We start from the raw sequence: 12,988 nt of genomic DNA on the forward strand, positions 1-12,988 counted from the left end.
CGAGCTATCGGCCTATAGCGAATCTCAGTTTTGTTGGAAAGCTGGTAGAAAGGGTCGTCGCCAGGCAGATCAGGGAATACCTAGCTGATCATGATCTCCTTCCTAGCGCCCAGTCGGCATATCGCGAACACTTTAGTGTTGAGACAGCGCTTCTCAGGGTCCAAAATGACCTCCTGATGGCTCTAGATGCTCGGCAGGATGCGGTACTGGTGCTGCTAGATTTTAGTGCAGCATTTGATACGATTGACCATGATCTGCTGCTTGAAAGAATGGAATCCTACTTTGGAATCAGGGGAAGGGCTCTTCGATGGTTTTCCTCATACCTGGAAAACAGAACGCATGTTGTTATGATAAAAAATGCCTCTTCGCAGACCTACCATGATAAGCATGGGGTTCCACAAGGATCCGTCATCGGGCCCCTTGCCTTCACAATGTACACAGCGCCAATGGAAGACATCATAACATCTCATGGTGTAAATGTAATGCTTTATGCGGATGACACGCAAATGTATATCGTGTTCAAGCCTAGTGAACGTGAAGAATCGTTAGAGAAGCTGAAAGCCTGCATAACTGATGTGAAGATTTGGGCAATGAAAAACAAATTGTCTTTGAATGATTCCAAAACTGAAGTTATCCATTTCACATCCAAGTTTCGTCGAGATCCTACCCTATCTAGTGTATATGTCGGTGACTGCCACATTAATCCTGTTCCTTGTGCCAGAAATTTGGGGTTGTCTTTGACCAGCACATCACCTTGAAAGAACATATAAAAACTGTTTGCAAATCAGCAATGGCAGGAATCAGGTGCATAAGTAAAATCAGATGTTTCCTCTCGAAGCAAGGTGCACTCACTCTGGTGCATGCATTTGTAACAAGCAGATTAGACTCCTGTAACAGCTTGTTGTTTGGACTTTTTTTTACGAACCGTCATAAACCACTTTTTTCTGTCAAATTTCCGAAATTCAGATTTTTATACATTTTGAAAGCCTGTCCTCCACTCTATCGACTGGCGAAATTTGAGACCATAATTCGGTTTATTTTAAGAATAAGAGCAAATTCAAATTTCACCGAAAACGTCCTATCGCCTCGAGTAATTTTACGAAGTGACCTAAACCTTCGTGACTGTTCGTAAAATCACAGTTGGCGCGCTATGTTTTGTTACGATCCGTCCTATCCAGTGTAAACAAGACCACGGACTCATCGAACTTTACTTACAAGGGAAATCACACTATTTTCAGGAGCTGATCGCCGTGGTAAGCATTTCTCCTCAATGTTCTGTATGTTTTAACAACTATATAATATATTCAACCTAAGCTAAAATCCCGTGATAGGGATAAAATAGGTCCTTGCTTAAAACATATCGTCTGCTATTTATTATGCAGTCCCATTCATATAAATTTCCGTAGGGTTGTATGTTGTTATATTATCATGTTTATGTAGAATCATTTCAGATCTACTAGAGATATGATGACTGTAATTATAGCTGTATTTCGAACGTCAGTGTCATGCTAGAGTTAAATTGTCTTGAATAAATTAAGTTAACAAAGTAAAGATCGGACAAATATCTTTCATTTTGTTGTTACTGTCTGGTGCATGGTGTGGACGTCATTGTTTTTTGTTTTTGTAGATCTAGAATCTAAAAGTAAGACCTACTTTTTCTTTTGTTAATAGATCTATTATCAATGGCAATGGTAACAAGGTTGTCTCATACTAGACTCTAGTTCACAACTGAGTGAAAAGATTTAACAAGAGAAAGCGTAATAAAACGGTAATAGATGTGTATAGACTCTAGACCCTACCTGTTAATAGTAGCTCTAGACCTAGACTAGATTATAGACCTAGAATCTAGTCTACTAAATAAAGTTTTTTGTAGTCTAGACTAGTACTACTAGGATCTAGGCCTATATTCTAGTATATATCTAGACCTCTACATGAACTCCATACATGAAGCTATTGAGTTAGATTTGCATGTCTATACTAGTCTAGATCCTCAAATGTGTTGATGTGATGGCTATGGCCTAGATATGTACATTAAATCTGATATAGAGTGACCTCTAGATCTAGATCTATTTTTATATCTAGGAAAGCTTGCTCACCAAAATTATTTTTGGATAGATCTACATGAGTGTTAGAAAATAGGAAGCATTGTGAAGTTCATCTAGTAGAGGCAAGATTCCTACTTTTAGGCCCAAACTTACAAAGGAGGTTTAAATTTAATCTATAGTTTAAATCTTCATTTACATGACCCATGGTCTAAAATTAACGCAAAATAAGCGTGACACAGTCCAAGGTCTAATATTAGACCTGTGCTAGGCAAGGTACGCTTAAGTGGCACTAATTCGAAACCAATTAAGGGTTATGTAAATGAGGGTTTAAACCATGGGTTAAAAATAAACCGCCTTTCTGTCTAACTCTTTACATTTTTTTGTTTGGTTTTTATTCTAGGAACAAATCCTTGCATGGATGAGATTGATGTGGTGGTCCAGTGGGACCGCGACAAGTCCAAAAACACAGTGGCCTTGAACGACCTGGTGCTGAGGAAGAATGCTTCCCTGAAAATTGGAGCTACTGTAAAGATGAAATGGAGAAAGGGGTGGTGGAAAGGGAGGGTGGAGCAGATCATCTCTAACCGTGAAGAGGAGCCGATGGACATTGAGGGGGAAGGCATGACCGAAGAAGATGATAGTGAGGAAGATGAAGAGGATGATGATGAAAATGTACCATTGGCATCATATGGTAAGTAAATCAAATTACAGACCATTTATATTTAGATGAACATGTGATAGCATTCTAAAATCCACATTAAGACTTGTCAGTCTATGATGGATGTTTATTTTTAATATAATAAAAAGGACTAATGAACTCAGCCTGTACTTTACGGGGTTGTCAGTATTGTTGAGATGTACAGTATAGTAGTGATGTATTTACTGCCTTCAAATAGTTCAGCTTTATTTTTATTGGGGGGGGGGGGGGGGCTGTACGCTCTCTTTAACAAGTTTTATATGCAATCGAACAGAATATGCTGCATCCCTCAACAAGTTAAAAATACAAATTTTGTTTTTGTTTACTATATGTAATACAATAAACCTTTTTTCTTCTTCATTCAAGCCATATGGCCCAGATAAAGACTATTTGGAATGTTTGTTCACATTTGTTTTCATTTTCTTTAATATCACAGTGAAACGCATCTGCTCCATTCCACAAATCGAAGGTATGAACTGATTCTATGCATTTTTATATCTTTGTGTTTTCTTAATTCGTCAAGGAGATCACTATAACATTGAACTTATCTGGCAATTTAAATTGTGGGATAATTCAAGCTATGGCTTAAATTAATCCAAGGTCATGGCCGTGGATGCCCTTTTGATTGGCCTCAATGCCCCTCCCATTGTCCTTGGAGATTTTTTGTGCCCTTTCCAATTCTTCCTATTTGTGCTGTTATATAGGAATGTGCCCTACAGAAAAGTGGCCTTGCCCTAAAAATATTGATATTTAAGGCATTATATAACCTGTATAAAAAATGTGAGTTAGGTACAGCAAGGAACATGGTTTAATTCAGTTTATAAAGTTTTCCTTGTATTAAGTTGTACATTGAAATAATATTTTCTATATATGATTTATACTACTATACCTCGTGGTCATTTCATTTACCAGGTTTGAAAGTACACCTCTTGAAAATTGGGGCAAAACTGTGTACTAGTTACTCATTATCTCTGCGTTTTAACATATTATTTGGCCTCAGAAATGGAAGTCTTCACAGAGTTAAGTGCAGGAGGTCAAGGCTATGCAGTCCAACAAGAACAGCCTCGTACTGTAGTCCAGAGTCACCTTGCAGAAGAGCTAATGGATACTGAGGTGGAAGAGATTACTGAAGAGGAAGATAGTGAGGATGATGATGAAAATGTACCATTGGCATCATATCGTAAGCAAACCAGACCATTTTATTAGATGAACATGTGATAGCATTCTAAAAAACACATTAAGCCTTGTCAGTCTATGATGGATGTTTATTTTAACATAATAAAGAGGACTAGTGAACTCAACCTGTACTTTACAGGGGTGTCAATATTGTTGAGATGTATATAGTGATGTATTTACTTCCTCCAAAAGGTTAAGCTCTGTTTCTACAAATGGAATCTGTCCTTTAGAACTAACACCTGACAACACCATCTGTGAATAATATTAGAAATCAGCCAAAGTTGTTTTATGTAGCGGTCAGCTTTATGGCAGCATGTAATCTGAAAATGTACCATGTATATCAACATTTGCACTTTTCTTTATTGCCATTATTGTTCATTACTTTCCACACTTTGTGCTCATCTAAATCATGCACACAATTTTGTTCATTTCTGTTTTTCATCATATCAGGAAGGGTAACACTGATCGAAGGCGGAGAAGGCTGTGCCGTCCAGCCAGACCATCCCTTTACAGTAGTCCAGAGTCACCTGGAAAAGAACTCCCTCCTTGAAGAATGTCCCAGGCTCCCCCCAAAATCTGCAACAGTGCAGGAACAAGGTAATTAAAGTAATAGATTTATTGTTGTTAGAAGTTTGATAAAGCTATACATTTGTTTATTACTTTCCACACTTTGTGCTCATCTAAATCATGCACACAGTTTTCATTTCTGTTTTTCTCATAATATCAGGAAGGGTAACACTGATCGAAGGCGGAGAAGGCTGTGCCGTCCAGCCAGACCATCCCTTTACAGTAGTCCAGAGTCACCTGGAAAAGAACTCCCTCCTTGAAGAATGTCCCAGGCTCCCCCCAAAATCTGCAACAGTGCAGGAACAAGGTAATTAAAGTAATAGATTTATTGTTGTTAGAAGTTTGATAAAGCTATGCGTTTTTGTTCATTACTTTCCACACTTTGTGCTCATCTAAATCATGCACACAATTGTGTTCATTTCTGTTTTTCATCATATCAGGAAGGGTAACACTGATCGAAGGCGGAGAAGGCTGTGCCGTCCAGCCAGACCATCCCTTTACAGTAGTCCAGAGTCACCTGGAAAAGAACTCCCTCCTTGAAGAATGTCCCAGGCTCCCCCCAAAATCTGCAACAGTGCAGGAACAAGGTAATTAAAGTAATAGATCTATTGTTGTTAGAAGTTTGATAAAGCTATACATTTGTTCATTACTTTCCACACTTTGTGCTCATCTAAATCATGCACACAATTGTGTTCATTTCTGTTTTTCATCATATCAGGAAGGGTAACACTGATCGAAGGCGGAGAAGGCTGTGCCGTCCAGCCAGACCATCCCTTTACAGTAGTCCAGAGTCACCTGGAAAAGAACTCCCTCCTTGAAGAATGTCCCAGGCTCCCCCCAAAATCTGCAACAGTGCAGGAACAAGGTAATTAAAGTAATAGATCTATTGTTGTTAGAAGTTTGATAAAGCTATACATTTGTTTATTACTTTCCACACTTTGTGCTCATCTAAATCATGCACACAGTTTTCATTTCTGTTTTTCTCATAATATCAGGAAGGGTAACACTGATCGAACGCGGAGAAGGCTGTGCCGTCCAGCCAGACCATCCCTTTACAGTAGTCCAGAGTCACCTGGAAAAGAACTCCCTCCTTGAAGAATGTCCCAGGCTCCCCTCAAAATCTGCAACAGTGCAGGAACAAGGTAATTAAAGTAATAGATTTATTGTTGTTAGAAGTTTGATAAATATATGCGTTTTTGTTCATTACTTTCCACACTTTGTGCTCATCTAAATCATGCACACAATTGTGTTCATTTCTGTTTTTCATCATATCAGGAAGGGTTACACTGATCGAAGGCGGAGAAGGCTGTGCCGTCCAGCCAGACCATCCCTTTACAGTAGTCCAGAGTCACCTGGAAAAGAACTCCCTCCTTGAAGAATGTCCCAGGCTCCCCCCAAAATCTGCAACAGTGCAGGAACAAGGTAATTAAAGTAATAGATCTATTGTTGTTAGAAGTTTGATAAAGCTATACATTTGTTCATTACTTTCCACACTTTGTGCTCATCTAAATCATGCACACAATTGTGTTCATTTCTGTTTTTCATCATATCAGGAAGGGTAACACTGATCGAAGGCGGAGAAGGCTGTGCCGTCCAGCCAGACCATCCCTTTACAGTAGTCCAGAGTCACCTGGAAAAGAACTCCCTCCTTGAAGAATGTCCCAGGCTCCCCCAAAATCTGCAACAGTGCAGGAACAAGGTAATTAAAGTAATAGATCTATTGTTGTTAGAAGTTTGATAAAGCTATACATTTGTTCATTACTTTCCACACTTTGTGCTCATCTAAATCATGCACACAATTTTGTTCATTTCTGTTTTTCATCATATCAGGAAGGGTAACACTGATCGAAGGCGGAGAAGGCTGTGCCGTCCAGCCAGACCATCCCTTTACAGTAGTCCAGAGTCACCTGGAAAAGAACTCCCTCCTTGAAGAATGTCCCAGGCTCCCCCCAAAATCTGCAACAGTGCAGGAACAAGGTAATTAAAGTAATAGATCTATTGTTGTTAGAAGTTTGATAAAGCTATACATTTGTTTATTACTTTCCACACTTTGTGCTCATCTAAATCATGCACACAATTTTGTTCATTTCTGTTTTTCATAATATCACAATATACTTCATTTTTTTCTCACATTCCTCACTTAAAAGAAAAAAACTGAGAACTTCAAGCATTTAATTTTAACCAACATCAGGCTGTAAAGTGTGTCCTATTTTTTCTTTTTGAACCACAGTTTATCTAATATATAAAGTATTTCTGCATTCTATTTGACAAACAGATATTCATGATCCAGACCAGCCAAGTTGTGAAAGCCTCCTTTGTGAAGGTGAGGTGTTTGCTGCTTGTTTCAGATGCCAAGCTTTACTATGTTTTGAACATTTTGATAATAGTGAAGAATGTGATTGCCATGGTCTAAATACCCAAGATCCATATCTTGAGAATTTCCAAGTTGATGGTTATGATGAAATCCTCGTACAAGAACATGAGAAAAACTGCAATGAAAATGTGCATTTGTCAAAATCTGGATCTGTAAAATCAAAAAATAAGATTGTTAAGGAACTTCGAAACAAAGGTGAGCCCTACCTATCAGAAAAATCAAGAAAAACAATGGCAGGACGTAAAAATCTGCCATTCAAGAAATGTGATAGTTACATGTGCGAGCTAAAAAGACTTGAATGTAACATCATCACTCAAGAAGTCATGAAAAACGTACGAGAGGATTTCTATGGATTGGGTACTCTGACTGGGCAAAGGGAGTACATAGCTAGACACATCAGCACTACTCCTAACAAGAAAGGATTACGTAAGAACTTAACCTATTTCCTGCCAAGTCCTATTAACCCTGGGCAAAGATTGCCAGTGTGCCAAAAGACTTTTCTTACTACACTCGGCATAAGTACTCGCCAAGTAAGAACGGTCTTGGCCAAAACCTGCAACAAGACAGGTACAATGGAAAAAGATAGGCGAGGGGGCAAACAAAATCTGGATCCCACACAAAAGGAAAAGATCATTACTCACTTACACAAATTCCCAAGAGTGCCATCTCACTATTGTCGTGCAAATTCAGAATTCACTTATGTTGCTCCAGACCTCACAAAGGCAATAATGTATCAATTATTTGTGAAGGAACATGGAAATTGTGCCTCACGAAGTACATATGTAAAAGCAATGAAATCAATGAAAATCAAGATCCACAAACCAAAAAAAGACATGTGTGGATTGTGTTCAAATTACACCAATGCTCAGGGTCAGCTGAAGGAAGATCTAAAAGAGGTATACGATGCACATAGGGCAGAGGTAGAGAAGGTCAGGGGTTTGAAGGCACAGAGCAAAGAGAAAGCAATTTCATCTGACCAGTTTGCCAGTGCTGTATTTGACCTTCAACAAGTCATGTACTTGCCAAAGTCCAATAGAAGTGAAATATTCTATAAGAGACGACTTGCTTGTTACAATTTGACTGTATATGATTTTGAAAAAAGAGATGGACTTTGTTACTTGTCTAATGAAACAATAACCAAAAGAGGATCGAATGAAATTGCTTCCTACCTTCTAGACTACCTCAGAGAAGTTGACAAAAAAGGCGTAAAGGAAGTAGACTTCTACAGCGATGGATGTGCTGGTCAAAACAGAAATTCGGTCCTGCCAGCAATGGCTATGGCTTTCATGAAGGAATGTACAAATGTAGCAGTAATCACTTTTCATTACTTTGAGAAATGCCATGGGCAAAGTGAGTGTGATTCAATCCATTCCCATATAGAGCAAAGGCTCTCAAAATCACATGAACTTATGCACCCTGTCCAACTTTCCTCCATCATCAGAGAAGCTAGATCAAACCCAGGTCCTTACAGGGTCAAGTGTGTCAGGACCCAAGACATCTTGTCCTGGCGATCATACTCCCAGCAGCTGGGTATTCTTAGAACGAGGACATCGGATGAGGGTGTTTCTGTAGACTGGACTATGTTCAAACAGGTTCAGCTCAAGAAGGAATGTCCCATGCAAATCTTTTTCAAGACTTCACATTTACAGGATCAGTATAACACACTCTCTATAGGCCAGGGTCGTCGTAGAAACCCTGCACAGTCTCTTCAGCTTCCTGGTCAGCTTTATGAGAGTAGACCGAAGCTCTCTCAGGAGAAGTATGGTGACCTCGTCAGTCTGTGCAGGGGATCTACTCCAGTGATAATTCAACCAGAACTTGTTGAATACTACGAAAATCTTCCTCATTGAAGCACTGAATATACATATTAATTTTCCTATATTTGTATTTGTTATAAACAGATTCTCCAGTTACATTTTTCATCAGAAGGAAGGTGATCGAGGCATACTTCTGAAAGAAGCTAAGTAACTTTATTCACATACATGTGTATTAGGTTTTTTCTTTTTAACACGGGCAACAAACTGTGCTGTAGTAACAATTGCAATTATTTTTCCATGCAGATAATGGTCCAGCATCTCTTGTCTGCATTTAATTTAACTAGTATCACATAACTGTACCTGACTGATATGTGCAGTCAGTAATTCTTAGTGTACTATTTAGATTGCAATTGCTATCATGGTTTGCAACCGCATGAATGGCTTTTTGAAAGCTTCATTTGTGTAAATCTTACTGTGCCAGTTAACAATTCATTGTGTCATTTCTTAAAGGAATAATAAGATGCATTGCAATTAGGACCTGTACTGCTGTCACAGTGATGGTCATTGAATTTTGGACTGGTTGTATTACCAGTCACAGAATAGATCCAGAGTATGGCCCTTTTCCCTTTCAACTATAAGCAGGGAAGTATATTCCACTTTCAGTCTTTTGATATACTTAAAAAAAACGAATCTTTTATTGTTGATAACATATGAATTGATCAGCAGTAAATTTAGATAAATTGGAGACATTTTAACATTTACTTATTAACACAGCTACACCTAGACGTTTACAGGAAAGGTGCTGAATGTCACACTGTGGACTGTATGCTGAACTCGTTTTGATACATTCACATATCAAATCTTTAGAATGCACACTTTTGCTCTGATCTTGGTTACTAGTTGCAGCTATTCTACCAGGAATTTTAAGATGCATTGAGTAGAAACGAGAGGACCTAAAGCCGTCGGTCCCCTGGTTGTTTACTTACTAACAAGCATTTATGCTTTCTTAGCAGTCAGGTAAATTAACAACCAGTAAAAAAAAAAAGTTGTATCAATATTAAGCAGGACTTGTGCTGTCACAGTGATGGTCATTAAATTCTGGACTGGTTGTATTACCAGTCACAGAATAGATCCAGAGTACGGCACTTTTCCCCTTAAACTAATTACCTAGAATGCATACTTTTGTTGTTGAGTATGACCATTTATCTACTTTGGTCTTGGAAAACTGCCAAATTAGGGCCAACTGTTACTGTTTTCTAAAACTCATGTTTAGCAGGACTTGTGCTGTCACAGTGATGGTCATTGAATTCTGGACTGGTTGTATTACCAGTCACAGAATAGATCCAGAGTATGGCACTTTTCCTCCTAAATTGAGCAGGGACGTTTATTCCACAGTCATTACACGTCACACATTGTATGTGACACTGTAGATTGTACGCTAGACTTGTTTTCATGCAGTTACAGATCAAATTCCTAGAATGGCACTTTTGCTCTTGAGTAATACAATTTATCTATATTTTTAGAAAAAAAGCCATGATAATGATTACTTGTGTCTTTTCTTCCAGAAATTTCAAGATGCATCCAGAGCCGGTACAGCACCTCTCCTTAACAGAGTACAGCACCTCTCATTAAAGTAAGCAGGGAAGTTCATTCCGCTATCAATCTTTAGATATGCTTCGAAAAACCTTTTCTTTTATTTTTGAGAAATATTAATTGATGAGCAATACATTTTCATAAATTTGACAGGTTAGGTGGAGACATTATAATATTTAATTATTAACACTTAAACCAGGCTTTTATAGTAAAGGTGCTGAATGACACACTGTGGACTGTATGCTGAAATCGTTTTGATACAGTCACATATCAACTCTCTAGGATGCATACTTTTGTTCTTGAGTAAGACAATTTATCTACTTTTGTCTTGGAAAACTGCCAGATTATGACCAGTTGTCATTGTTTTAACATATTCCATACTAATGTTTGGCAGCTAGGACCTGTGCTGTCACAGTGATGGTCATTGAATTTTGGACTGGTATTACCAGTCACAGAATAGATCCAGAGTACAGCACTTTTTCCCTTAAACTAAGCAGGGAAGTTTATTCGACAGTCATTACACGTCACACTTTGTGTTGTCTGCTGGACTTGTTTTCATACAGTCACATATCAGATCTCTAGAATGCATACTTTTGCTCTTGAGTAAGACCGTTTAACTTCTTTGGTCTAGGAAAACTGCCAGATTAGGGCCAACTGTTACTGTTTTCTAAAACTATTCCATATCGATGTTTAGCAGGACTTGTGCTGTCACAGTGATGGTCATTGAATTCTGGACTGGTTGTGATACTAGTCACAGAATAGATCCAGAGTACGGCACTTTTCCCCTTAAACTAATACCTAGAATGCATACTTTTGTTGTTGAGTATGACCACTTATCTACTTTGGTCTTGGAAAACTGCCAGATTAAGGCCAACTGTTACTGTTTTCTAAAACTATTGCATATCGATGTTTAGCAGGACTTGTGCTGTCACAGTGATGGTCATTGAATTCTAGAGTGGTTGTATTACCAGTCACAGAATAGATCCAGAGTACGGCACTTTTCCCCTTACTCTAATACCTAGAATGCATACTTTTGTTGTTGAGTATGACCATTTATCTACTTTGGTCTTGGAAAACTGCAAGATTAAGGCCAACTGTTACTGTTTTCTAAAATTATTCCATATCGATGTTTAGCAGGACTTGTGCTGTCACAGTGATGGTCATTGAATTCTAGAGTGGTTGTATTACCAGTCACAGAATAGATCCAGAGTACGGCACTTTTCCCCTTAAACTAATACCTAGAATGCATACTTTTGTTGTTGAGTATGACCGTTTATCTTCTTTGGTCTTGGAAAACTGCCAGATTAAGGCCAACTGTTACTGTTTTCTAAAACTATTGCATATCGATGTTTAGCAGGACTTGTGCTGTCACAGTGATGGTCATTGAATTCTGGACTGGTTGTATTACCAGTCACAGAATAGATCCAGAGTACGGCACTTTTCCCCTTCAACTAATACCTAGAATGCATACTTTTGTTGTTGAGTATGACCGTTTAACTTCTTTGGTCTAGGAAAACTGCCAGATTAGGGCCAACTGTTACCGTTTTCTAAAACTATTCCATATCGATGTTTAGCAGGACTTGTGCTGTCACAGTGATGGTCATTGAATTCTGGACTGGTTGTATTACCAGTCACAGAATAGATCCAGAGTACGGCACTTTTCCCCTTAAACTAATACCTAGAATGCATACTTTTGTTGTTGAGTATGACCGTTTATCTTCTTTGGTCTTGGAAAACTGCCAGATTAAGGCCAACTGTTACTGTTTTCTAAAACTATTGCATGTCGATGTTTAGCAGGACTTGTGCTGTCACAGTGATGGTCATTGAATTCTGGACTGGTTGTATTACCAGTCACAGAATAGATCCAGAGTACGGCAATTTTCCCCTTACTCTAATACCTAGAATGCATACTTTTGTTGTTGAGTATGACCATTTATCTACTTTGGTCTTGGAAAACTGCCAGATTAAGGCCAACTGTTACTGTTTTCTAAAACTATTGCATATCGATGTTTAGCAGGACTTGTGCTGTCACAGTGATGGTCATTGAATTCTGGACTGGTTGTATTACCAGTCACAGAATAGATCCAGAGTACGGCACCTTTCGCCTTAAACTAATTACTAGAATGCATACTTTTGTTCTTGAGTAAGACAATGTATCTACTTTGGTTAGTGAAAACATGCCAGATAACCAATTTGTTATTACTTTTCTTTATAACAATAAAATATAACAGTGATTGTGTCGCTGTGGTGATGGCGATCCTTGAAATGAAATTGAAGTTGTATATATGAATTGATCATTCCTATTGCAAATCACTAATTAGTACCTAAACATTTATAGTGGAGATGGAGGTAATTGATGTTTTGACTAATTCTAACGCATTCACAATTAAAATAGATAGCAGGTCTTTTCAGGAGAGAATCGATATGATGAATTGAATTATAAATTGTGTACATTTATTTTAGTTAAGTTGTTACCATCTTCTATAAAGTTTAACAAACAAAATAACTGAAGAGAAAATCTAACAGCATTCTATACATGAAAGGTACACTATTGGTTGTATACATGTTTTATATGACTGGGATGTAAGAAGATTTTAAATTATTTTTCTGAAAGTTGTATGAGGTACTTCATTTTCCAAATAAATGCTTTATTTTTTATTCTGGATTATTATCAATAATTGTATATCTACAAAATTAGGTGTTGGCTTATGTCTTGAAATCAAAGAAAATCTATGTTCTGTAAATGACATTGAATGAAGGCCCTTGCATTTATCAGTGA

The 12,988-nt window shown here is 38.0% G+C and overlaps 1 protein-coding gene and 1 long non-coding RNA gene across 2 annotated transcripts; both read left to right on the top strand.

Annotated features, from left to right (window-relative positions):
* Positions 1 to 923: 923 nt before the first annotated feature.
* Positions 924 to 5,635, top strand: LOC115924155. Its single transcript, XM_030985999.1, has 9 exons — positions 924 to 1,253; positions 2,446 to 2,736; positions 3,179 to 3,211; positions 3,743 to 3,922; positions 4,369 to 4,515; positions 4,646 to 4,792; positions 4,926 to 5,072; positions 5,204 to 5,350; positions 5,481 to 5,635. The coding sequence occupies exons 2-9, from the start codon at positions 2,460 to 2,462 to the stop codon at positions 5,633 to 5,635; spliced, it is 1,233 nt and encodes a 410-aa protein (XP_030841859.1). The 5' UTR covers positions 924 to 1,253; positions 2,446 to 2,459.
* Positions 5,636 to 6,153: 518 nt separating this feature from the next.
* On the top strand, positions 6,154 to 6,888 carry LOC115924246. Its single transcript, XR_004064230.1, has 3 exons — positions 6,154 to 6,184; positions 6,316 to 6,462; positions 6,761 to 6,888. It is a non-coding gene; the product is annotated as an uncharacterized LOC115924246 (long non-coding RNA).
* Positions 6,889 to 12,988: the final 6,100 nt, after the last annotated feature.

Source organism: Strongylocentrotus purpuratus, unplaced genomic scaffold (assembly GCF_000002235.5).
Source record: "Strongylocentrotus purpuratus isolate Spur 01 unplaced genomic scaffold, Spur_5.0 spur5_contig_837, whole genome shotgun sequence".
NCBI classification, from domain to species: Eukaryota; Metazoa; Echinodermata; class Echinoidea; order Camarodonta; family Strongylocentrotidae; genus Strongylocentrotus; species Strongylocentrotus purpuratus.

Bases quoted from the DNA above. Each gene is read 5' to 3' on its own strand.
- LOC115924155 (XM_030985999.1), top strand. From the start codon at position 2,460: ATGGATGAGATTGATGTGGTGGTCCAGTGGGACCGCGACAAGTCCAAA. The intron at 3,212-3,742 runs GTATGAACTGAT...ATTTGGCCTCAG, and splicing joins CTCCATTCCACAAATCGAAG to AAATGGAAGTCTTCACAGAG. The intron at 4,793-4,925 runs GTAATTAAAGTA...TCATCATATCAG, and splicing joins TGCAACAGTGCAGGAACAAG to GAAGGGTAACACTGATCGAA.